General features: G+C 42.8%; 1 protein-coding gene across 3 annotated transcripts in view; it reads right to left on the reverse strand.

The window, feature by feature from the left end:
- RFC1 (replication factor C subunit 1) overlaps positions 1-27,472 on the reverse strand; it is a 136,470-nt gene that overhangs the window by 100,807 nt on the left and 8,191 nt on the right. For 2 of the 3 annotated variants that reach the window (XM_078775848.1, XM_078775849.1), the window contains exons 3-5: positions 9,343-9,448; positions 8,203-8,307; positions 7,292-7,399 (exon numbers count right to left, since the gene is read on the reverse strand). In XM_078775848.1, the coding sequence (XP_078631974.1) occupies positions 7,292-7,399; positions 8,203-8,307; positions 9,343-9,448 (319 nt within the window). Of the gene's footprint in view, positions 1-7,291; positions 7,400-8,202; positions 8,308-9,342; positions 9,475-27,472 lie in introns of all 3 variants that reach the window. The other variant, XM_078775850.1, reaches the window with a different exon arrangement.

Raw genomic sequence — 27,472 nt, forward strand, 5'->3', positions numbered from 1 at the left:
TGGCGTCAGACATACATGGCGGCGGCCATCTTGGATTTTGACGTGGTGACCCAATTTTCAATAGCTTTCTTCCTTATGCGTAGATACACCCACACACCAAATTAGAAGTTGGTACTTCGCTTATTTTTCAAGATATTCTGCTCACAAGGTTCAGACATACACGGCGACGGCCATCTTGGATTTTGACGTGGCGACCCAATTTTCAATATGGTTCTTCCTTATGCCTAGCTACACCCACACACCAGATTAGAAGTTGGCACTTCACTTATTTTTCGAGATATTGCACTCAAAAGGTTCAGACATATATATGGTGGCGGCCATCTTGGATTTCGACGTGGCGACACAATTTTCAATAGCGTTCTTCCTTATGCCAAGATACACCCACACACCAGATTAGAAGTTGGTACTTCGCTTATTTTTCAAGATATTCCGCTCACAAGGTTCAGACATACATGGCGTCAGACATACATGAAAATAGATTTTGACGTTGGTTGCACCCACACACCAAATTCGAATGCGGTCCTTCGCTTACGCACACACGCACGTACGCACGCACACACGCATGGACGGGAAAACCATAGTCCCCCTTTCTCTCCGCGGTGCGATGGGGGACAAAAACAACAGAGGGAATATCACGTACTGGGGAAAACTAACCTTAATCCCTAACTAATCATCACTGCTTCACCCCTCGTGTGAAGACACATAAACAATCGGGCTACAGTCTCCCTACTTAAGTACATCGAGATTTCTCCTACGCGTCCACGGTCCATTCTATAATTATACAGTCCTACCTTTACTATGGGATTCCTTCACCTACCCCCATAAACGCAACTATATATCTATATAAATAAAACAGTTTGTGTGTGTGTGTGTGTGTGTGTGTGTGTGTGTGTGTGTGTGTGTGTGTGTGTGTGTGTGTGTGTGTGTGTGTGTGTGTTACCGATAGACTCCTAAATGGAGAGGCTCACGTGCTTGATATTTGGCATAGACATGGCCATTCAGCCTGGGAAGGACATGGCCTACCTAAAAATATTTGATGAGATCCATATTTTTTATTCATATTTACCTCAGCACATTTCAGCGAGGAACATTATATACACTGAATCTCAGCCGGTGCCAGAGCAGCTCGCTGATTCGCTCAGAGCGATCACGTGATGTTCCATCCTCTCTGCCAGACCACTGAACGGAAAATATATAGAATGACCATTGCCATTCACACCACATAGGTGGAGATGCAGCTACCGGGCGCCATCTTGATTGGCACTCGATGCTGGGTGATGGTGATTTCCGTCACGCGTTTGCACGTAATTCAGAGCGAAAAGCGATTGCGTTTTTTCACCTTTTGTGCGATCGTGTTTTGTGTCGATTTTGTGCGATATGAATTAAACGTCTTTGAAACAGCTGTGAAACGTCTTTCCACAACCCTTCCGTAACCGATTGGAGCAGTTTATTGCCGCACAAAATGGCATTTTAACAGTTGTCTCGCTTTTAAAATCTGGGACACGTTTAAAACAAACGAGATCCGCGAAGCGAGTTGGTCGAGTCTATATATATAAAACACAGTTTGTGTGTGTGTGTGTGTGTGTGTGTGTGTGTGTGTGTGTGTGTGTGTGTGTGTGTGTGTGTGTAATGTTACCGATAGACTCCTAAACGGAGAGGCTCATGTACTTGATATTTGGCACAGACATGGCCATTGAGCCTGGGAAGAACATGGCCGACCTAAAAAAAAAAATTTCATAATTTTTTTTACCATATTTTTACCTCAACACATTTCAGCGAGGAATATTATGCACGGAATCTGACCGGTGGCAGAGCAGCGCGCTGATTCGCTCAGAGCGATCACGTGATGTTCCTTGCCGCCATTAACTCAGTTACGCGTTCGCACGTATTTCAGAGCGAAAAGCGATTGTGTTTTTTCACATTTCAGCGAGGAACATTGCCATTCACACCACATAGGTTTTTTTTCCTTTCATCTTTAGATCCATATTTTTTTTCAGCGAGGAATATTATACACGGAATCTGAATCAGTGGCAGAGCAGCACGCTGATTCGCTTTCGCGCTCATTGATGACGATCACGATCACGTGATGACGTGATCACGAATGATGTTCGTGACGCGATCACGTGATGTTCCTTGCCGCCATAAACTCACAGCAAGTAGCATAGATTTTAGCATGATTAGCATGATTTAGCATAGATAGTAGCATGTTTCACATAGATTTTTTTTCAGCGAGGAATATTATACACGGATTCTGACCGGTGGCAGAGCAGCGCGCTGATTCACTCAGAGCAATCACGTGATGTTCCATCCCCGCCGCCAGTTGGCTTCACTTTTCACGGAGTATGAGCGTTCTATATATTTTCAATTCAGTGCGCCCGACTCGCTCACGCACTTGATTTGTGGCATAGACATGGCCATTGGGCCTTCACGGTGTAATTTGTGCGAGGCTTTTGTCCGAGTGAGCTTGAGTCGAGAGGGCGAATGTACGGGTTGGGAATGTATGGGTCTCCTTCCCCCACCCGGCAACGCCGGTACTGGAGGGCGTCACAGGATCGGTGAGTCTCCAAAATCCGCTTAGTGGTGTTGCGAAGATTCAGGACGATGTCGCGATTGTTGTGCTGCTCTCCGACCATGAGAACTGCAACGTCATTGTTGACTGGCCCTCCCCTTCCCTCCCCCCTCACTTCCCCCTCCACCCTACCCCCTCCCCCTCCCATCCCTCCCCCCCTCTCCTCCCTCACACCCCTCTCCCATCCCTCCCCCCCTCTCCTCCCTCCCCCCTCTTCTCCTCACGTTTATACATGGAATGCCGGGTACTTCCCCTCCCCTCTCCCTCCTCCCCCCTAAAACCCTCCCCGTCCCCCTCCCACCCCTCTCCTCTCCATCCCTCCCCCTCCCCCCCCCCTCTCTCCCTCACGTTTATACACGAATGCCGGGTACTTCCCCCCCCCCTCTTCTCCCCTCCCCCCCTCCGTTCCCCTCCCCCGCAATGACGAGTACTTCTGCTAGTGTGTGTGTGTGTGTGTATATATGTGTGTGTATGTATATATATATATATATATACATACACATACACACACACACACACACACACACACACACACACACACACACACACACACACACCACACATACACACACACACACACACACACACACATACACACACACACACAGTCACTTGAAAAAGTAAGTGCGCCCCATGTAAAGTTTTGACTTTTTCAACATACAGCTATTTGATCTTCATTTCAAAAACATTGATAGATAAAGGTGATATAACATAACAAATATCATGACACATTTACATTTTGTAGTCCATTGTATAATTTAGATGAACATAAATGAAAATTTCGCATGTGAAAAAAGTAAGTACACCCCTACATTTATCACTACTTCAAATACCTAAAATTAGGTAGAGTCAAAGGTAGAGCTATTTGGCCACAGTACCAGAAGACATGTTTGGCGAAAACTAAAGACAGCATTTGACCACAACAACCTGATACCAACTGTAAAGCATGGTGGTGGAAATATTATGGTGTGGCAGCTTTGCTGCATCAGGGCCTGGGCAGCTCACCATCATTGAATCCACTATGAATTCTTCATTGAACCAGAGGGTGCTTGAGGATAATGTGAGGCCATCTGTCGGAAAGTTGAAGCTCAACCGAAGGTAGACCTTGCAACATGACAATGACCCTAAACATACCAGTAAATCCACCAAGGAATGGCTGAAAAGAAAGAAATGGAGGGTTCTGGAATGGCCAAGTCAAAGCCCGGATCGAAATCCCATCGATATGCTGTGGGGGGATTTGAAACTAGCTGTGCATGCAAGAAACCCCTCAAACATCGCACAGCTGAAAGAATTCTGCATGGAGGAGTGGGCAAAAATTTCTCCCAGTCGATGTCAGAGACTGGGAGACAGTTATAAAAAACGCCTACTTGAGGTTATTTCTGCCAAAGGGGGCAATACCACCTATTGGAGCCAAGGGTGTACTTACTTTTTCCACATGCGAAATTTGCATTTATGTTTATTTAAATTATACATTGGACTACAAAATGTAAACGTTTCATGATATTTGTTATATTATATCACCTTTATCTATCAATATTGTTGAAATGAAGATCAAATAGCTGTATGGTGAAATATGTTGAAAAAGTCAAAACTTTACATGGGGTGTACTTACTTTTTCACGTGACTGTATATATGTATGTATGTATGTATATATTATACTGTATATATGTATGTATATATGTATGTATATATACATATATGTATGTATACTGTATATATGTATGTATATCTTATATATCTATCTATAATTCCAGTAATCTCTGTGTGTGTGTATGCGACCGCTGTTTCTCGACAACTACCGGTCCGATATACTTGAAACTTGCCAGGTATATTGCTGGGGACCCGAGGATGTGCCTTTTCAAGGTTTCATATTAATCGGACAATTACTTACCGAGCTATGTCCAAAAAACGATTCAACCAATCAGAGAGCAGCGAGCTATCGCGTGTGCCGAACGTGGCGAACACACTCTGCCTCGGACGGCACATTTGAGAGCGTATTCATTTATTTCACGTTGCCAAACTATGTTGCCGCTATGTTGGCGTTAAACTATGTTTTAAAACTAATTAAAACCATTTCATGTAAATAGAGGGGGGGGGGATTGTCACTGTACTCGCAAGCCGTTCGCCGTTCGCTTTGGCGTTGCGATTGGACCAAAACATTTCATGGACCAAACCATTTCATGTAAAGCGTTCGCCGTTCGCTTTGGCGTTGCGAATGGACCAAAACATTTCATGGACCAAACCATTTCATGTAAATAGAGGGGGGGGGATATAATTTTAGATATATATATATAGTACGGGCATGCCCTAGTATATATAAATAAGAGGAAAATTTAATAACTCCACAGGAGTGTACGGAAAAAAAAATAGATGCTAATCGAATTAAAATAACACAAAAAAGTAAAATTTTAATATTGTTGTGGATAATGGCTCAGGGTTAAGAGTGCAGAGCTTAGCAATAGTTATTTCCATAGTGCATGTTTAGCGCAAGAAAGGTCAAATGACCATATTAGAAAATGCATCGTTATTTATCAAGAAAGCAGCAATCTTCCTTCTCTGCATGTTTGTCTAAAATAGCTTCCCCTTGAATCTTTTTAATGTTTTATCCCTGTGTAATCTGTTCTCCATGTGCTTTTGGGGGAGAAACAAGGCCGTGGACACGAGTTTTGGTGTGAAGGCGTGGTTTTGGAGCAAAATGCGTGCAACTGAGATGCTCCCAGAACTTTCGCGAGGCTTAAGGGAGGGGTGCGCCTTGATTGATGGCTGAATCACCAATCAGTGCTGGGCGGACAGGTTGGGGCTAGTCACAGGGCCGGGGGGGTGGGGTTCGCGGGAGCCTATAAAAGACTATGCGTACATTCCAGTGAGGCAGCTGAGGCGATTCACATATCCAGGGAGCGTCGAGCTTGTGGTATGGGTCACCTTCCCGACTTCAGAGCTTGTGGTCCATGATACCTTCCCCCCATGCCGTTCCTCATACCGCTCATTGATGGTTCAGCTCGGGTGGATTCAGCTGTCAGCCAGACGGGGTCAGAGAGCTACAGAGTCTAACCTCATGCCGTGGAGATGCCATCCGATTCCCACCTGTCCAGCTGCGCATTGGTCGCCCCACGTCTGGGCAGCAGAGGGTATTTCATTGTCTTGTCTTTCTTTCCTTGGTCTTGCTTAACTGGTTCAGACGTTCCACCGAAGTATGTGTTGAAGTAATTTCATTTACTTCCATTTTAATTTGGCCTTGCATTCTTTTAGAACAGAATGTAGGTCGATGCTCTCTCAAATCTGTTTTTGTATCTCCTCTGCAAAGCCAACTTGCATTTTCCATATTATTTGAACACAGGAATGCTCGTCTTAAAGTGCAATGGCCTCCGCAACTGATAAGGGTGAACCTTGAGGGAATTGGTGTGATGCTATGGGCATGTGACTAAACCCTCTGGGCAAGCTCCCAGCGGAGATGTCTTATCTTTTTTTGTGCTAACCCGTGTATATAAACAGGATGCGCTGGTAAATATATTTCGAGAAAGGAAGTGGCCAGATTTGTGCCCTCCTATTTTTCCGCATATGTAACTGCTCCATAATAAAAACGGCTCATATTCTCAAGGCGTTTGTCCTAAGTTCTTCTCAGACAAGCGGACATCGAGCCACGATATATGGTAGAATGTTACATGGGCTCACGCCCCTGCTTGTAACGTCTGAACAGGTGGACTGGCATGACCACTATAATTGTCAGGATTCAGACCAGGAAACTGGCCAGGGCTGAAAGCTGTTACAATATATTCTAAAACTAACTTTATTGGGGTGTCAAGGCTCATGCAACAACAAGATGTTCAAAAAAAGATGGTTAAAAATACTGCAAAAGCCACAAATATGCAAATGCAGTGATTAAGAAGCAAATCCTGAGAATCAACGTTCTATATGATGTTATACAGGTGACAAGATTTGCGTGACCTTATGTTTAGACGATGCCTGAAAGTGGGAGGTGGGGTAAAGAGGGAAAGCAGTTGCTCCAGCCCATATATGGCATCCACAATCCATTGCACTTCAGATCAAGGCGGTATTCACCATTATAAGCTGAGAACTGAGGAAACTCCTGACCCTGTGGAGCATGTGAATGGAGCAGTAAGCTTTGAAATGCAATATGCCCAATGGTCATAGCTAATCGTGAGTTCCAGAAGCTCCAGACATGATACCTCTCAGAGGCTGAACAGAAAATAAAGTGGTGGATGACCCAACAGGTCATACAAAATCAAAATGTATAAATGCATACCGAATCAACCCAGGGAGCTCTTGAGATTAGTGGCTGCGGAAGTGAGAAAGATTGCAAATGGCAACACCCCTGAATCAGAAAGGTAGAAATCGAGTGATTGGTGAATTTTGTTTTGGCACTTAAGCAAATTTTTGCTAATCATGTTCCAAACTCTTTTTTTTTTTAAACGTTTATTAAAGCAATGATAGCTCTTTTGATTCACAATTTATAGGGAAGCTATAAAGCTTTGTTTCTCATTAAAAATAAAAATGCTGCCAGTTATCAAAAAGGAAAAACAATATATATATATATGTATTGTGTACACACACACACACACACACACACACACACACACACACACACACACACACACACACACACACACACACACACACACACACACACACACACACACACCATCAACAATCTTTCAGCACGTCATTTACGATTAACAACAACAACAAAAAAATCATTCTCACCTGGGCTAGAGATAGAACATGCAGGTGTATTTGTCCACAAATCATCAGTATTTTTAGAAGACTGTTTCACTGCATGTTTGGTTGGAGGAGACTTCTCAGTGTCAGATTCTGTGGGAGGAGGAGGAGCAGGAGGAGGAGGAGGGTGGGAAAATAAAAGGCTTTGGGTTAACAACGTATATTCAACATTTTCGTCAATTCTGGAATTGAGAAACTACAATAATTCTGATGCAAACTGTCCAGTTCATGCTACACCCAGGTGTAAACTTGGGCGATTCTTAAAATTTGAGAATCTATTCTGATGACACCCTGCACTTTAGGTGTCTACACAAGACGTATGAAAAATTAGTAAACTTTCATCTACCCCCTATTGACTAAATCGACTTTGTATCTTCACCCTTATCCTTAATATTCTTCACCTTTACCCCTTTTCCCCTACACTACTCCAACTTTCATAGAAGTATAACAAGAATAATATCTGGGATAGAATAGTTGACAGGTAGGTATACCACTGACACTTAAAATTTTTAATAATGTAAATGAAATGCCAACTCAGGGCACTAATTATTTCTGGGTAAAAGTTAGAAATTGTTTTTGTACTTTTGAAAAATCGAAGTAATGATGTTGCAAGCTCTTAATTATTATTATTTTTTAAGCAGTTCTATTCTCAGGTCTTACTCCTGCCTAGCAGCCCCGGCCCCTCCAGATTTCATGATTTCTACCAGAGAAACTCTTTCTCTCTCAACAAGTCTAAACTCAACACACCACTCCATCCTTTCATACCCCTCCTTCATGCCTGGGGAACTGTCTTGTAGAGTGGCGAGTCCTTCCTTTATAGGATTTCAAGTCAGCTGCCCACCAGCACCTCAAGGATACGAGTGACTACAAAAAAAAAAACAAATTAAAACTTTCACCTGATTCAGAGATGGAGTATACAGGTGTTTTTATCAGCAATTCTTGCTGTTTTTTGGAGCGTTTCAATTCACGTTTGGTCGGGGGTGGCTCCTCAGCGTCAGATTCTGATCAGATGGAAAAGTGGGAAAGAGGTGGTATTGAGAGATATTTCAGGAAAACACCACATATATTCAGTATTTTCATTCATCCTGCACAAACTTTATACTATACCCGGGTATAAAAAAAGCATTTATTTTGTTTATCAAAGAAAATGCGATACATATAATTTGCAAAAACAACAATTCTCTTACATAACACAGACTGCTATACCATGAGATAGAATATGCAGACAAGATGTTTAATCACATTGTATAAACCTCTCTCACCTACAAAGTACCAAATTCAAAATTAATTCAACTTTGAGGTGGAACATCTGCAGTTCAACAGGATCCACAAAATATGGGGTTCGCTTCTCCTTCCCCCACAAGTATTCAGTCAATATCTGGCCCATCAGCCAGCATTAGTAGGTGGACTTTTAAGATCCCATGGTGTCCTTCACAAAGAGTAGGTGAGCTATCGGCGACACCCTCAACACATGACAAATTCCTGCCTTATCATTAGTCGAAAGTCAGGCCTGGACAGCCGGTCCATAAAAGGCTTGGACCAAACTTCCCCCCAGCCAAGTCCACAAGAACATGGGAATAATTGTGGCTGATAAAGAATAAGAATACTGTATTAACAGACCGCTGTCCTCATGGTGCGCACGTACACGTTATCCTGCACCCTCCCACCAACCTCCCTCGGTCGCTCCAGAAGGGAGTGGGTGTTTCTAGTATAACAAATGTGAATTTACAAGCTGCAGTGGAGCACATGGAAATCTTTCGAAAAGAGTAGGCAATTGTGTTTTGTATGAACACCTGCACGTGGCAAAACCTACACAGTCCTCAGCCATTGATATCCCCCATTCAATGTTTCAGTCCACAAAAATAGGATGATGAAGATGTTACAAACTCTACCCAACCCTTTCTTGACCTTAACCAAAATTTTCCAACAATTTTGCCAAATCGGCAGACACTGATAAATATCCTCACTGAAATATGGCACCTGCAGTGAAGAGCATTATTGGAATGTGCACCCACATTACACAAGGGCTCACTCACCTGAGTCAGAAATTATGTAACATCTCTTTCCCTTCATCTTTGTCTTTTTCTCCTTGGTCGAATGTTCTTTGGTCTCATCATTGCTGTCTGTGACGCCACTCTTCAACTGCAATGACAAAGTGGAGGTTTAACCTGAAGACAACAAAATACCTCTAAATCAGTTGGATTGAACGACTTTTAGTTTTTTTGCACAAGCAACGGTTAGAAATCAAAGCACAGATCTGTTATCCATATCTTTAATTTACATTAAATATCAATGATACTTCAACTTTCGATAAAAAAATGATGTTCAAATTCTCATATTTAAACAAAAAAAAAAAAGACAACTTTCTGTTTTTTATATTCTAGTGGCTTCACATAAATAACTAGATGGTATTCATAGAATACTTACCCTGCGCAGTCAACTTGTTGCGAACCAACTCTTCTGTTTTTGAACATTTTTTTTCTTTGATCCAATATGGCTGCCAGACCACGTGAGCGATGACATCATAAATTTATATTCTCTAATATAATTGTTGCATAGATCATGCTCAATACATTTCAAACTGATCAGACTAAGCATTGTCCCTGTCGAATTATGACACCAATGACGTCATCGTTAACAACACCTATTCCCCATATAGAGTTCTTTACAATGAGCCATGTTTCAATTTTTTCCATGCAGCGGTTTTGGAGATCGAGGTGCAACATTTTTCGGTTTTTCCAAGATGGCGCATGTACCACATGACCGATGACGTCATGATTATCATTAAAATATTCTACATGAGGCGGCACTCCTATGGTGCAAATTTCGTGCCCATCAGACCAACAGTTGCTGAGAAAAAAATTCACAATGATCGGATAAGTGTTGTACTTGTTGAATTATGACGTCATAATAAAGGCACCGATGGCATCATCATTAACATATCTTATTCCCCAAGGGGAGTACTTGACAATGAGCCATGTTTCAATTTTTTCCATGGAGCGGGTTCGGAGATATAGAGGTGCAACGTTTTTCGTTTATTTCCAAAATGGCGTCAGTACCACGTGACCTATGACGTTATAATTATCATTAAAAAATTATACAGGAAGAGCCGCACATATTCTGAAAATTTAGTGTCCACCGGAGTAACAGTTGCAGAGGATTTTTTTTTTATTCATACTGATCAGATCTGATCATCAGATCAAGCGTTGTACTTGTCGAATTATGACATCATAATTAAGGCACCGATGACATCACCACAACATATTTTATTCCCCATGGTGATTACTTGACAATGAGCCATGTTTCAATATTTTCCATTGTGCAGTTTGGGAGATATAGAGGTGTAACGTTTTTCCAAGATGGCGTCCGTACCACATGACCTATGACGTCCTAATTATGAATAAAAAAAATCTACAGGCGGAGGCACATCTATGGTAAAATTTCGTGTGAATTGGTCCAACGGTTGCCGAGAAAATGAATTTTTAAAATGCAGACACGGCACACGTACGTTAAAATGCAGACACTGCACACGGCACACGTACGCACCTGAATGCTTAACCCCGCTTTTCTATTCACAAGCGCAGGGTAACAAGAATGACCAGACTGTGGTCAGAACCTATGACACAAAACATATATTTTCACCTCCTCTGTCCACTGAAATACTCTTGATTAAACTTTACTGATATTATTTATTCGACATATCAGATTTTTTTCGGAGGCCCACTTTGTGGGTAACACTCGACCCAAACAAAGTCGACGGAAATCTGATGCAACAAAACAGGGCATTGTATAATCAGGCCCACAGGCCTGTTGTCTTAGGCCCACCAGAAAAACCAAGATGGTGGCATTATTATTTCGTCTGGATGCCATGGTGGGTGGAGTCAAGCAACAAATGTGGGTGGGGTTTGGCAGCTGTCTGACCAATGGGTGCACATTTCAAAAATAGACCCCAAACAAAAACCACTACCACCACCACACAGAGAGACCTGTGACATGTCGCACATAAAAAACATCATAAATATATATATGGAGCAGAGTTTCTCCATCTGCAATGCTTTATTCTAAAGCATTTCTGCTGTCATAGAATAATACAAATGGTACCGTTGGAAAGGTAATACTCCATTTACTTGGTTGGAGAGCAAGTAATCGATTTACTTGGAAAATCTGTTCATTTAATCACAAACTTTCCGGTTTTAAATGTCCATATTTGGGGGATTGAGGTAGAAGAAGCGGGACCTCGAGCTTCAATGTAATGGTTCAAATGGTAACATTTATTATTATATGACAGCACGAACCCACAACAAGCAAGGACACTGGAGGAGCACACAAATTACATATAGCAATCCTTCTCAAAGCAAGAGAAAATATATATGCACACTACATGACCAAAAGTATGTGGACACCCAATGTCACACATCTCATTCCAAAATCATGGGCATTAATATGGAGTTGGTCCCCCCTTTGCTGATATAACAGCCTCCACTCTTCCTGGACGCCTATTCACTAGATGTAGGAACATTGCTGTGGGGATTTGCTTCCATTCAGCCACAAGAGCATTAGTGAGGCCGGGCACTGATGTTGGGCGATTAGGCCTGGCTCGCAGTCGGCGTTCCAATTCATCCCAAAGGTGTTCGATGGGGTTGAGGTCAGGGCTCTGTGCAGGCCAGTCAAGTTCTTCCACAAAGATCTCGACAAACCATTTCTGTATGGACCTTGCTTCGTGCACGGGGGCATTGTCATGCTGAAACAGGAAAGGGCCTTCCCCAAACTGTTGCCACAAAGTTGGAAGCACACAATCATCTGGAATGTCATTGTATGCTGTAGCGTTAAGATTTCCCATCACTGGAACTAAGGGGCCGAGCCCGAACCATGAAAGACAGCCCCAGACCATTATTCCTCCTCCAACAAACTTTACAGTTGGCACTATGCATTCGGGCAGGTAGCGTTCTCCTGGCATCTGCCAAACCCAGATTCGTCCGTCGGACTGCCAAATTCATGTTCAAACTGGAGAGTTCATGAAACACCTTACCCCATGCAGTCTTGAGAAAAAGGACATGGCACTTTATTGGAGCTTGGATGTGGAACTTTATTGGAGCTTGGATGTGGAACTTTGTTGGAAACAGTTTACATACTGGAAGAAGAAGAATCTTGAAGTTCCCCTGCCCTGAGAGCACAGGTGAACCATTTGAACCAATATTGCTTAATTCCACTTTGCACAACACGTGTAGGTTAAAAATATTGATGACAGTAAGTCATCAACGATCAGCATCTGCAAGCCCATGAAATCAGTTAAATCCACAACTTTAACCTTCACTCTCACAAAAAGTTTGGACCACTATCGCCACAGCATGGGATTTGAATTCCACATGGGAATACTTTAATTAAAAAATAATAATAAAAAAAGAGTCTACTTTCTCTCATGCCTCATGCATCGATTGATCCCATTCCACGTGTGACAACACTATAAAATCCTTGACACACTGGTACACTCAATCCTGTGGGGAGGCTAATGCAGTCAAGTAGCTTGCTTTCTCAGCTTGGAAAGCTAATCTGAAGGTAATTTGTATTCATTCCATAAGGCTCACGACAAGAAATGTGTCCATCTTGTGGTATGCTACAAAATTTATCTTGCACACTTCAAAGATGAACTCTCCATCAAATCTCCTTCCTCAAAGGCACGATGGCACCTTGTCAAGTTTGTCTCTGGTGTATACTCCCCCTCCCTCCCATTCCTCATCTCTAAACAGTTGTACTGCAGACGCTGCCCAGGATAAGGCAAAATGTTTAAACTCTGCCGCCAAATCTCGTTTATCCAACCCATCCAGGACTATACTCATCTTATCCCAACATATCCACTGGACTATGTCCTTCTCCTTAGAGAGGGGGAGCAGAAGTTCTGTCCGGGCTTGATCCTGCTTCAGCTACATCAGTGCCCATGTTTTCAAATGCTCCTTCACCATTCTGGCTCCCTAAAAACCTTCCCACCCCCACACCAATCTGCCCTATTCAGTCATGCCTTCTACTTTGGCTGCCGATCCTCTGCATGGAAGTCAGCAAACATCATGCCCGGCCACAAGGGTGCAAAACAGATCCTACCAACTATAGACCAGTGAGCTTGCTTCCAATCACAAGCAAAGTCATGGAATCCATCATTGCTTCTGATGTCAAATCTTTTCTGTTTTCAAACAACCACAATCTCTGCCAATCGGTTGGGATTCCATCCCTGTCTCTCAACTCTGGAAATGCTCCTGCTCCTCTCTCAGCATTGGTTGGAAGCTCTCAATCCTGACGAAGAGGTCAGAGCCGTCTCTTTTGGACATCTTTCAGGCATTCCACACGATCCGGCATCCTACTTTGTTCATTAAGCTCCCTGCCAGAGGCATACGCCTCCTTCATTCCTGGATTTCTGACTGCTTCCACTTACGCAGTCAATGTGTTCCTATCAATGGAACCCTCTCCTTGTATCTCCTAGTTGAGGCTGCAGTCTCAGAGGCAGTTTTGGACCCATTCTTGTTCCTCATCGATATTGATGACCTCTCCAATGCTCTGGAAGCACCTCTCTTCCGTTTTGCAGATGACTCAAGTTGTGGTGTACAGTACCCAATGTAGGAGGAACATAGGTTGTGGGGAAGGAAAGGTGCTAAGAGAAAATAGGGGAAATTTAGCAAAGGAAATCACAAAGGAACAACAGGGAGACAAGGTGCTAACTAAATGTTCACCCCAAGAAGGCTAATTGAAGGGGTTTTAGGTAAAATGCTATCCAACATCAATTAAGAAATATCTACCTAATTGCCCATCCACCAATTAACCAATTAGGGGCGATTTCTCATACTTTTATATCCGTTGACAAAGGGAGTTTTTTGTTTTGGAGTTTGTTCGTCAGTGGTTTCAATCAATCGGGCAGAGTTCAATAAAGAATAATAAAAAGAAAAATATTGCTTAGTTCAACAGTATCATGTACCAAAGGAAGAATTACACCAAAAGAAAAAGAAAAAAAAAAGACCTTGGACATGGGATAAGGCCATTTGGCCCATCATGCCTGTGCTTCATGATCACAAAAAGTTAATTGAGTTTTTATGTGAAATGATATACTCAGCTGTCCGAGTGGCGACTTACATCAGGAGATAAAAAGCAAATTTAAAATGTTCCTGCTCTATTGAATTGGCTTAAAAGTCTGTAGGATATATTGCAGTGTACTTTACATGAGAAGAGACATAACTAGACACCACTGTTCGACGTCGTAACATCGACCTATACGCCTCAGCCCACATTATAAGATCATTATACATAATTGTACAAAGTTTGATTTAAATCCCTTCAGCTGTTCTCAAGTATCACATTTTTACCTGACATGACCTCTGACCATTGACGTCTTGATCGTATAATATAATCAGTTCATCTTTGTATCATTATATTCTACATGAGGAGGTATATCACTGAAAGCAAGTTTGACTTAGAGTGCCTTCAGAAAGTATTCAAGCTACTTGACTTTTTCACATTTTGTTGTTTTACAGCCTGAATTTAAAGTGGATTAAATTGAGATTATTTTTGTCACTGATCTGCACGTAATACCCCATATTGTCAAGTTGGATTTAAAAAAAAATGTTGTTTTACAAAATAATTAAAAATGAAAAGCTGAAATGTCTGGAGTCAATACGTATTCAACCCCTTTCCTATGACACTCCAAATTGAGCTCAGGTGCATCCAATTTTCTTTGATCATCATTTGAAATGTCTCCAACTTGATTGGAGTCCACCTGTGGCCAATTCAAATGATTGGACATGATTTGGAGAGAAACACACCTTTACAGATAATGTCCCACAGTTGACAATGCATGTAAGAGCAGAAACTACCATGAAGTCCAGGAACTGCCCATATAATTCCAAGATATAATTATGAGGAAGCATTGATCTGGGAAAGGTTATAAAACATTTCTGGAGTATTGAAAGTTCCCAAGAGCACAGTGAGCTCCATCAATAGGATATGCAAAGAATATGGAACTACCCAGACTCTTCCTAGAGCCGGCTGTCCGACCAAACTGAGCAACCAGGTAAGGACCTTGATCAGTCAGGGAGGTAACCAAAAACCCAATGACCACTCCAGACACAGAAATACAGAGTTCCTTGGCTTAGATGGGAGAACCTGCCAGAAGGACAATAGTCTCTGCAGCACTTCACAACTCTTGGCTTTATGCGAGAGTGGTCCGACGGAAGCCACCCCCTGAGAAAAATGCACATGACAGGACGACTGGAGTTTGCAAAAGTCATTTCAAAAGATTCAGAGTATGAGGCAAAATATTCTGTGGTCTGATGAGATTAAAATTGAACTCTTTGGTTTGAATGCAAAGCACTAAATCTGGCTGAAACAAAGCACAGCTCATCAGCCATCTAACACCATCCTTACCGTGAAGCATGGTGGTGGCAGAATGATGCTATGGGGATGCTTTTCAGTGGCAGGGACTGGGGGATTTGTAAGGATAGAGGGAACAATGAGCCAAATACAGGAAAATCCTTGAGAAGAATCTGCTTCAGAATGCAAAAGACCTCAAACTGCAGTGAAGATTTACATTCTAACTGGACAATGGGCCCAAGTATGCAGCCAAAGCAACACTGGAATGGCTTCAGAACAAGAATATGAAAGTCCTTGAGTGGCCCAGGCAAAGCCCAGACTTGACTCCCATTGAGAATCTATGGAAAGACTTGAAGATTGCTGTTCACCAACGCTCTTCATACAACTTGACAGAGCTTGAGCAAATATACAAGGAAGAATGTGAGAAACTTCCCAAATCCAGATGTGCAAAGCTGATACAGACAAGAAGACTCAAAGCTGTAATCACTGCAAAAGGCGCTTCTACGAAGCATTGACTCGGGGGTTGATCACTTATGTAAATTAGATATTTCTGTATGTCATTTTTAATTATATTCTTAAAACTTCTAAAAAAAAAGAATTCCACTTTGATATTAATGGGGTATTACAGGTAGATTAGTGACAAAAACATCTCAATTTAATCTATTTTAAATTCAGGCTGCAACACAACAAAATGTGAAAAACGTCAAGAGGTGTGAATACTTTCTGAAGGCACTGTAGATCCCTTCAGCTGTTCCTAAGTTATCGCGGTACGGAAAACGCATCATGGACACATGGACGGACAAACACAAAACATAATGCCTCTGTCGACGTCATTGGCAGAGGCATAAAAATATGAAATACAACTTCACCAAATTAACCAGTCTATAATTAAAACAAAAGACAAGCCATCATGATATCAAAAGTTAACAATAAGGGTGGATTGTGTAATCCCAAGAGAAGTACCAATAAAATATAAAAAATCTTTCCTTTTTTGCTCTGCAGAAGCAGAGAATGATGAGCAAATGATTGTAAAATGGGATAACTCCCACATTTCAATGAAGCACAAACTTTAGGAAAGAAGATTTATCTGTATCGAAAGCAAGGAACAAAAATACAACTCCCGCCAAAACACAAGATAAGATTTGTGGTTTTGGAACAAGAGATGCAAAGGAAGGAGGAAGTACACAGTGTTGTCGTGGTTAGCAGAAAATTTCAGAAAAAATAACATTTTTGCAAACAAACTAAATGAGTATTTGAAAGAAAAGGTATTGATTTTTTTGATGCATTTTTGTGCTCCGTAGTGGTTGGAATGATTGAATCGACAGGTTTCCATTAGTCACTTGAAACAACTGCACAACTGTAATGACATGAATCTATACAATCTATTCAGCGCATACAGTTTACGTTTTGTATCCCACTGATAGGCCGGATCTGGATCCGGACCAGGTACAAAATCGAATTGGCTTGTTGTTGTCACCTAACCAACTCATCCACCAAATTTTGTTACAATCCGTCCACAACTTTTTGAAATATCATGCTATATGCAGATCGTTTTGCCCCATCTCTCAATGGTGATAAATAACTAAAAAAATTATCGTATCCGGATCCGGATCTTCACCAATACCTAATCAATTCGTCCTTGTTACACACCCAACCTGTCCACCAACTTGGGTTCGAATTCGTCCATAACGTTTTTGAGATATCCTACTCACAGAAACCCAAATGGGGTGAATACATAACCTCCGTCCACCTTTGGTGGCGTAGGTAGTAACTTGGTTCTTAAAAGGAAAAAGACACACTTGCAATTATTAAGAAGCTTGAATCCCCAAAAAAGCCTGAAGAACATTGCATGACTCCTTTCAATACTCAGTTAATAAAAACCTACCTGCCACAGAAAATCTTCAAAAGCTTCCTCTATATTGCCTTCACTGTCTGAATCGACAATTCTTTCATCCCAAAAGCACAAGTTATCAATAGCTCCATGGGCCAAACAGTGCTTTGCTTGCGCTGTCGCCTCAGCCAAGGACCTGGCAGCCTCCATTGTAGAAACAAAAATTTTAAAAGGCTCAGAAGAACATTCAGCGGTCCTTTTATCTCGTGACCGATCTTCCATTTCCTACTGTGCATTTTCCTTCGCTACTACTTCCATCACTTAAACTCCCATCAAATAACAGGTCAGGCTCGTAGGACAGCCTCACTATCAAGCTCGCATACTCGCCTGTGAGTTGCCTAGCCTGGGATTGAATTGAGGCCCCGATATAGGCTGTAATCCCATTATTTCACACATAGGGTGATTCATCATTGAGTCCCTTGGTTTTAAAGTTAAACTGGGCATCCCGAAGACCGGCATAAGTTGGTGGATGATAAATATCCCACAGTATAATTCGCAAAGAGTAGGCTAGCTATCACCAGCACCCTGGCAAAGTGATAAATTCCTACTCTAACCTACAGAGGGCCACTGCATTAGCATGGATTGAAGATGAGCCTGGAAAATATGGTGGTATTGTGAGTCAGACACAGAGACAGAGACACAGAGACACACAGAGAGAGACCGAGACAGACAGACAAAGAGAGAGAGAGAGAGAGAGAGAGAGAGAGAGAGAGAGAGAGAGAGAGAGAGAGAGAGAGAGAGAGAGAGAGAAGAGATAGAGAGAGAGAGAGAGAGAGAGAGAGAGAGAGAAGAGAGAGAGAGAGAGAGACAGAGACAGAGAGAGAGAGAGAGAGAGAGAGAGAGAGAGAGACAGAGAGAGAGAGAGAGACAGAGAGAGAGAGAGAGACAGAGAGAGAGAGACAGAGAGACAGAGAGAGAGAGACAGAGAGAGAGAGAGAGAGAGAGAGACAGAGAGAGAGAGAGAGAGAGGCAGAGAGACAGAGAGAGACAGAGAGAGAGAGACAGAGAGAGAGAGAGAGAGAGAGAGAGAGAGAGAGAGAGAGAGAGAGAGAGAGCAGAGAGACAGAGAGAGAGAGAGAGAGAGAGAGAGAGAGAGACTTTTGACTTTTGTATCTTTTTATTATAAAAATAGAAAAAGAAAACCCCCAAATAGGGGTCACATTCTCATTTCAAGGAGAATAACACAAAAAAATATTAATACAGTAAAATTATGCAGAAAACATTTCACAAAACAATAAACGTTTCTCCAAGATTTTACAAATGACTTCTTTCACACACCATTTGGCCTCAAACTGTGGCAGCCTTCCTGTTATGGAAAAAAAAGGCAAAGTCTAACTTTACACGGCTCGTCACAAGATTTTTAAACAAGAACAAGGCATTTTCCTCATTAGCTCCAAGATCATAAACTTTTCTTTTCCTTGATTTATACACTGCCATTTTTGCCTGTGCAAGCAGGAAATTACCTAACACATCATTCAAATTCTTGTGTGAGATGTCTAGGCCATAAATGAAAACACAAGTGTTGAAAACCAAACCAATCCTGCCAAAACAATTCTTAAGAAAAATAAATAAGGGAGCCAACCGTTGACATTCAACATAAATATGAAAGAGGTTTTCAGGCCTTTTGCAAAAGGGACATTCATCTGCCAGGAGACTTGAGAAGCGGTGCAGCAAGTGGTTAGAAGGGAGGATCCAGTGTGCAAGTCTCCATTGGAGGTCGCCATGTCGTTGCGGCACAGGAGGATGATAGAATCCTTTCCAATTAGGAAAATATGGGGGGGAACAAGGTAAGAGGTCTCTCCATCGAACCCTCCGCTGTGTCATTTGCCCTTGTAAAAGAAAACTTACGCAACCCAAATAGAGGTCTTTTTGTTTAGGAAACCCATTGAATCCTATGCTAAAGGGGGTACAAGGAGGAGAGTTGGCAAGAGAAAACTTGCAAATAAGTTCAGGAAAGGTAGCAGGAGAAGCACCTTGTTCGTTGTCTGCTTGGACTGGCTCCCAGTTAGGTGCAAGCTGTGCATAGGTATGAAGCACACAGCGTAACATGCGTGCCACAACTCTGGAGGATCGCACGCCAACCAGGCTTGCCAATGCATCAGCTCCAATCCAACTGCCATTTGGGCTTAAAAGATCGGCGACCGATTTTATGTTCTTCGCGACAAAGCATTGAACGAGACACCTATCAGCAGTCATATTATGGAAAATTTAATTGTAAAACAAAGGTTCCATCAAGAACATTTGCTTTGTGTACGAATGCATAGCTCTTGTTGTCGTTAGAGCTTGACATGTGTTTAGTACACTGATAAAACCCAGAGAGGGGAGACATATCAAGATGCGCGAGATCCATCAAGAATATAGCGTGGTCATAGCCTAGTCTCCCCGCCTGCTGCAAAAGGCGACGAGCGACGTCGACCCAAGGTGGAGAGGGGTGCATGTACAGCATGCGTAGAGCAACCGAAAGTCGAAAGGCCATTAACCGGCTCTTTATGTCAACCAGGCCTTGGCCTCCATCGGTCAGTGGCAAGCTGAGGACCTCGGGTCGCAACCAGTGCTTTCCATCCCAGAAGAAAGACACAAAGCACTTCTGGAGCTGTTGAAGCAACACTACCGGAGGGTGCAGCACAAAGAACCTGTGCCATAGGGTAGAGGCCACCAAACTGTTGATCACCAGGACCCTTTCACGATAAGACAGTTGTGTTATCAGATTTCTCCATTTTTGCAGTTTTCCTTCAACAAAATCCAACAGACCAGCCCAATTCTTTGCTACTGTGGCGTCATTACCCAAGAACACTCCAAGGTATTTCACCCCATCAGTGGCCCATGCAAGAGGAGCAGGAAGTTTGGGTGCCAAGTGACATGACGGACCAAGCCAAATGGCGCTCGTTTTGTCCCAAATCACTTTGGCTGAAGAAGCCTTTTCAAACACGGATAGACAATAACGGACAACGTTAATGTCATTGAGGTTCCGCACAAAGACACACACATCATCGGCATATGCCAGCACCTTAATGGGCCGTTCAAGATGAGAAAACCCAACCCCGGTTAGTCTAGCACGCAAATAACCCAGTAAGGGTTCGATGGAGAGAGCATAGAGCAAGCCAGAGAGGGGGCAACCTTGTCAAATTCCCCTGTTGACAGGCAAGGGTGTAACAAGTTCATTGTTTATCTTAAGCACACTAGAAATATTGTTATACAGTATCTTAATGTAAGAAATGAAGGTCGGACCAAGTCCAAACCGTTCAAGCACTTTGAAGAGGTACCGATGATCGACGCGGTCAAAGGCCTTCTCCTGATCAAGGAGAAGAAGTCCCAAATCTGTGGGGTTTTCTTTGCACAGTTCAATCATGTCTCTTACGAGGGAGATGTTGTCATAGATGGAGCGTTTGGGTACACAATAGCATTGGTCTTCTTTCAACAATGAGGAGAGATGAGGAGTAAGTCCCGATGCCAGGGCTTTCGAGAATAACTTATAGTCTGTGCATAGCAGAGAGATTGGGCGCCAGTTTTGAATATAGAGCAAGTCTCCTTTCTTTGGAATGAGGGTGAGAATAGCCCGTCGGCAACTCTGAGGGAGCTCTCCAAGCTGGCAGCTTGCGTTCAAGGTGTTGAGGAGTTCGGGACCCAGTAGATGCCAGAATTTCTTATAAAATTCAGTTGTAAGTCCGTCCAATCCAGGCGCTTTCCCAACAGCAAGGCTGTGCAGAGCGGCGCCAAGCTCGTCCAAGGTAATGGGCCCCTCCAGGTGGGAACGTCCACCCTCACACAACACTGGCAGGCCTACGGAGATAGAGGCGACACTGACAGGATTTATTTGCTCCATCGAGTATATTTTAGAGAAATATTCCTTTGTGAAAAGTTTGATAACTGATTGGTTGAAGGTGATGGATGAGTCTGCCAAACGCAGTTGAGAGAGCCGTTTGTTCGGGAGGCGTTTCTCTAAGGAAAAAAAATACTTAGTTGGTATGTCTGTCTCGTTAAGGTGCTGCACCCTCATCCGAACTAGGGCACCACGTGCATTCCTCTCAGTTATTTCTTTCAATAAAGACTGTTTTTCGGTTAAGGCTCTTTGCACATTATTATTTTGTCCTGTGACCCTCTGAAGATGTAAAATCTCTGATTGCAATAATTTCCTCGCTTCATAATTATCAGCCCTTTTTGAGAAGCTCTGGTATTGTTGGCAGAAACCTTTGATTTGGGTTTTTACTAAATCCCACCACACCAGTGGGTTAACAGAACAGCTTAACTTCCGTTCCAAGAGATCTGTCCAGAAAGATTCAAAAGCCTGAATAAAATTGAAGTCTTCTATTAAACTATTGTTGAATTTCCAGTGAGAACTCCCTGGACACGGTTTAGAGAGTTGAACGAATTGAACGAGGGACGTGGGGGTGAGGGACGAGGGCAGGGGGGGGAGGAGAAGGGACGAGGGCGGGGGGGGGGGAGGAGAAGGGACGAGGGCGGGGGGGGGGGGGACGAGGGCAGGGGGAGGAGAAGGGACGAGGGAGGGATGGGAGGAGGGTGAATATCGCTCTCGAACAGTGATTAATTAATTACGAGCCGAGACAGATTTTCAAAGGCGAAGACAAACACAGCTGGTGAAGAAAAAAGCGATCAGCCGGAGGATGGGATGGGCCGCCGATTAATGCAAAAGTTATCCACAAACAGCTGCGGGCTATCTTTCTCTCTCTCAGAAAAGGAAAGGAAACAAAGGACACGGAGTGAATCAGAGAGAGAGACAGAGAGAGAGACAGAGAGAGAGACAGAGAGAGAGACAGAGAGAGAGAGAGAGAGAGAGAGACGGAGAGCTTGAGCATTACGTTACAGGGGAAGGAGATAAGGCAAGGAAATAGATTTGTTCGCCTACCTAGGTTACAGTAATAGAAGTAACAAAAATGGCACTCGGTAGAGCACAAACCTCCACCAGGCTGAACAGTTTATGTTTCGTATCCCGCTGAAAACCGGATCTGTATGCGGACCTTAACCAAAATCGAATCGGCTGGGCCTCGTCACATAACCACCTCATCTACTAAGTACAGTATTAATAAAAATTCATCCATAACGTTTTGAGATATCGTTATATATATAGTTTTGGTCCCATCTCTCAATGTTGACTAATCACTGAAAAAAATTCTCGTATCCAGATCCGAATCCGGATCTTCACCAAAATCGAATCAATTCATTATTGTCACACATCCAAACTGTCCACACAATTTCATCTGAATCTGTCCATAACCTTTTGAGATATCCTATGCAGAGACGGACAGAGGCAAAAAAAACAACAACCTCCGTCCACCTTCAGTGGCAGAGTAAATAATAACATGAGGGAGAATTGCTTTGCAATAAATGTCCCTTACCGGTCCCAATTAATATTCTTGTTCCAAGAAAAAAGGGCATAACTCCATGAAATATTGGTGAAACGCAACAAAACTCAAACCTGTTCTGTAACGTATCATAATAAAGCCATGTACCAAGTTTCACTTCAATATGTTAAAGCAGTGTTTCTCAAATGGTGGGTCGTGACCCCTAAAGGGGCTGTGAGCTGTCTGCGTAAAGTAGTTGCACAAGTCTTGGAGATGTTCCCAACGACTTACCGATGTGAACTTGCACTCTCAAGCTTAGTACTGATCAAAACTAAAGCCAGAAAAAGGCTGATTGATGCCAGGAGAGAGCTATGATGTTTGCAGACAGAGTAAGACTCGTTCCCGAATTGACGTCTGCAAAGAGGAAATAAAAATGGCCCAGATTCCAACCGTTTTGTTATTCCCGCAAGTCAGGGTTGGCACCAACTGGCCAAGCCCAGTTTTCCCCACCTGGGTTAAAAAAAAAATCCCTCACTTGAATAAACCCAATATTTTCCAGGTAAAGTGTGTTTTTTCAAACCCTTGCAGGGGCTAACAGGGGTGTCGTGGTGACCAAATACCTTTTGTGTATGGGTAGTCTGGTAAATCCGGCAGAGAAAGACTGTGTTAAAGTGTATGAACGGACAGACGAAGAACACACCTAAAGTCCCCTTCTGGTAGGGGACTAATAACATGTCCCTCCGACTGAAACAAAAAAGGACAAAACTTTAATGTTAAAATAATGACTTTTCTTTATTTTTAGTCAATTTAAAATACAATTTGTCACCATTGCTTCCAAAAGATATTTATATATATATTATATACACAAGTTAAGCTTTTCTGGGTGATACATTAATCATCTAAGAGGGGTGTGGGAGGGGGCATCTCTAGTAATAGTGGCCATGTGCCGAGTAATTACAATAACAATGCTTATAGTAGTGAAATTATCAAAATAAATTACATCACAGGTGTCTGTCTGTTCCTTTGTCTGTCACAACATCTTTCTCCTCTCTCACGGCATAGTCACTATATTCCGTCAGCATAATTAACAGTCTTACAATTCTGCTTACGGCACATAAATTTACTTCCAACTTGTATTCCATGTAGTGCAGTCGAAAATATACTTTTTCCAGTGTTCCTTATGCTGGAAGATGTCAGGCATTCCATGGGCGAGTCCAACAGTCAGGGAATTCAGGGCCAACAGTCAGGGAATTCAGGGCCAACAGTCAGGGAATTCAGGGCCAACAGTCAGGGAATTCAGGGCCAACAGTCAGGGAATTCAGGGCCAACAGTCAGGGAATTCAGGGCCAACAGTCAGGGAATTCAGGGCCAACAGTCAGGAAATTCAGGGCCAACAGTCAGGAAATTCAGGCCCAACAGTCAGGAAATTCAGGCCCAACAGTCAGGAAATTCAGGCCCAACAGTCAGGAAATTCAGGCCCAACAGTCAGGAAATTCAGGCCCAACAGTTTTTTTTTTTTTTTTTTTTTTTTTGTATACTGAATCGAGGCTCGTGAAAGAGCTAACATTAACTTCACAAACAAATCGACCAGACAAACAAAATACACAAAAAGAGGGAGTGGAAGACAAGATGGGGAGAAAAGGGGAAGCACACACACACAACATCCGAGAGCAGGGAGATGTGTGGAAGGGAGAGGGCCCGGGGGGAGGAGGCGTGGGAAGGGGGGGGGGGGAGGGAGAAGTATAAAGCACAAGGACACCAAGGACTTCCAGGACAAAAGTTGGTATTTCAAAAAGTGGAATTGGGGTGAAATTAGTGGGGGTAGAAAAGATCAAGGTTTTGGATGGGGGAAGATAAGAGATGGTGGTGAACAGCTGTTTTAAAGACTTGGTGGGTGGAGTGGGATTGAAGAGAGTGAGGGAGTTTGTTCCAGAGGTGGGAGAAAAGAGGAATGAAGGAGTGAAGGTGAGCAGAGAGTCTTGATTTTGGCAGTTTAACCAAAAGAGGGTTGCAGGCAGATCTTGTGCGACCTGTAGGAATATTTGCGGGACAGAGCCCAGAGAGAGCTGGGGGGGCAAGGCCAGAGAGGAGTCGGTAGAAGACGGAAAGACCACCAACCTGCCTGCGGTGAGTGAGTGAGAGGCCCTTGGAGTTAGCTTCATCGCGGGAGATTCCAATGATTCTGAATGCTTTGGTTTCAAGAGCGTGAAGGCGAGCTAGGTGTGAGGCAGGAGCACCAGCCCAGAGGGGAGAGCAGTATTCCATTGAGCTGCAGATGAAAGCCTTGTATGTGGTGAGGAGCTCAGGTGTGCCAAGGAAGGACTTCGCACAATGGAGGATGCACAGTCGGCGACTGGCTTTGGAGGCCAGCCTGGAAATGTGGTTTTCCCAGGAAAGATCATGGCAGATGGTGAGACCCAAAAGCTTGAGTGACAGAACATCTTGGAGAGGATTGTTGAGAAAGTAGATGGGAGGGTTGTCCAGTCGGAGGGTTGTCCAAGAGAGACTTTTTTGTGATTGGAATTAACAGCGATTCCAACTTGCGTAAACTGCTCTCGTAGACAGATCCAGACCTCAAGAAGGTTACCGACATTGTCACTGCATATATATGTCACTGCATAAATATAAATATATATACAGTCACGTGAAAAAGTAAGACCACCCCATGTAAAGTTTTGACTTTTTCAACATATTTCAACATATAGCTATTTGATCTTCATTTCAACAATATTGATAGATAAAGGTGATATAATATAACAAATATCATGAAGCATTTACATTTTGTAGTCCATTGTATAATTTAAATAAACATAAATGCAATTTGCGCATGTGGAAAAAGTAAGTACACCCTTGGCTCTAATAGGTGGTATTGCCCCCTTTGGCAGAAACAACCTCAAGTAGGCGTTTCTTATAACTGTCAACCAGTCTCTGACATCGACTGGGAGAAATTTTTGCCCACTCCTCCATGCAGAATTCTTTCAGCTGTGCGGTTTGAGGGGTTTCTTGCATGCTCAGCTCATTTCAAATCCCCCCACAACATCTCGATGGGATTTAGATCCGGGCTTTGACTTGGCCATTCCAGAACCCTCCATTTCTTTCTTTTCAGCCATTTCTTGGTGGATTTACTGGTATGTTTAGGGTCATTGTCATGTTGCAAGGTCCACCTTCAGTTGAGCTTCAACTTTCCGACAGATGGCCTCACATTATCCTCAAGCACCCTCTGGTCCAATGAAGAATTCTTAGTGGATTCTATGATGGTGAGCTGCCCAGGCCCTGATGCAGCAAAGCTGCCCCAAACCATAATATTTCCAACACCATGCTTTACAGTTAGTATCAGGTTCTTGTGGTCAAATGCTGTCTTTGGTTTTCGCCAAACATGTCTTCTGGTACTGTGGCCAAATACCTCTACCTTTGACTCATCTGTCCAGAGCACATTGTTGCAGGAGTGCTGGTCGTTGCCTAGGTGTTCATTGGCAAACTTTAGTCTTGCCCTGATGTTCTTTCTGGACAGCAAAGGTTTCCTCCTGGCACACCTCCCATGCAGATCAAATTTGTGCAGCCTCTTTCTAATGGTAGACCCATGCACTTTGACATCAACAGTGGCAAGAGCTACCTGTAGGTCCCGTGATGACATTCTGGGGTTCTTAGACTTCTTTCAGCATCTTGCGGTCTGCTCTCGGGCTGAACTTGCTGGGGCGGCCTGGCCTGAACAAGTTGGCAGTTGTTTGGAATCTTCTCCACTTGCAGATGATCTACCGGACAGTCGAATGATTGATTTCAAATTGTTTGGATATCTTTTTAAATCCCTTCCCAGACTCATTGGCATGTATAACCTTCTTTCTGAAAGCCTCAGAGAGCTCTTTTGATCTGGGCATGGTGAAGCCGCACACTTCCACAACAAAGAGCAAACCAAACTAAATGTCTGAGGTTTAAATAAGACAGGTTCCTCCAAGATCCTCTCTAATGATGTTCTAATCATTTGCACCTGAGCTGGTGCACCTGATTCTAATTTTAGGTATTTGAAGTAGTGATAAATGTCAGGGTGTACTTACTTTTTCCACATGCGAAATTTGCATTTATGTTTATTTAAATTATACAATGTACTACAAAATGTAAATGTTTCATGATATTTGTTATATTATATCACCTTTATCTATCAATATTGTTGAAATGAAGATCAAATAGCTGTATGTTGAAATATGTTGAAAAAGGTCAAAACTTTACATGGGGTGTACTTACTTTTTCACGTGACTATATATATATATATATAACTGAGAAAGAGCAGAAATTCCACAATACGAGCAGGGTGACCCATTTGCATTAAATAGATAATCGGAAAAAATTAAAGAAGTGGACATAGCTTCAAGACGGTCGATCTTACATTTTCAGACATGCTTTCGACCAACAGGTCTTCTTCTTAGTCTACAAGAACAGCAGGCATGCATATAAGATGTTGATATGATGTATGATGTTGATATATCAATAAAAATACATACAAAAAGCAGAGTATCGTTAATGCTCACTCACCCTCCTCAAGTTCAACAAAAGTGAACTGCAGTTTACAGTTTACATTGCAATTTGTGCACGCGTACATATATAAACACATACAAGCACATATGCATATAC

Source organism: Myxine glutinosa, chromosome 4 (genome assembly GCF_964187855.1).
Source record: "Myxine glutinosa chromosome 4, kmMyxGlut1.1, whole genome shotgun sequence".
Lineage (NCBI taxonomy): Eukaryota > Metazoa > Chordata > Myxini > Myxiniformes > Myxinidae > Myxine > Myxine glutinosa.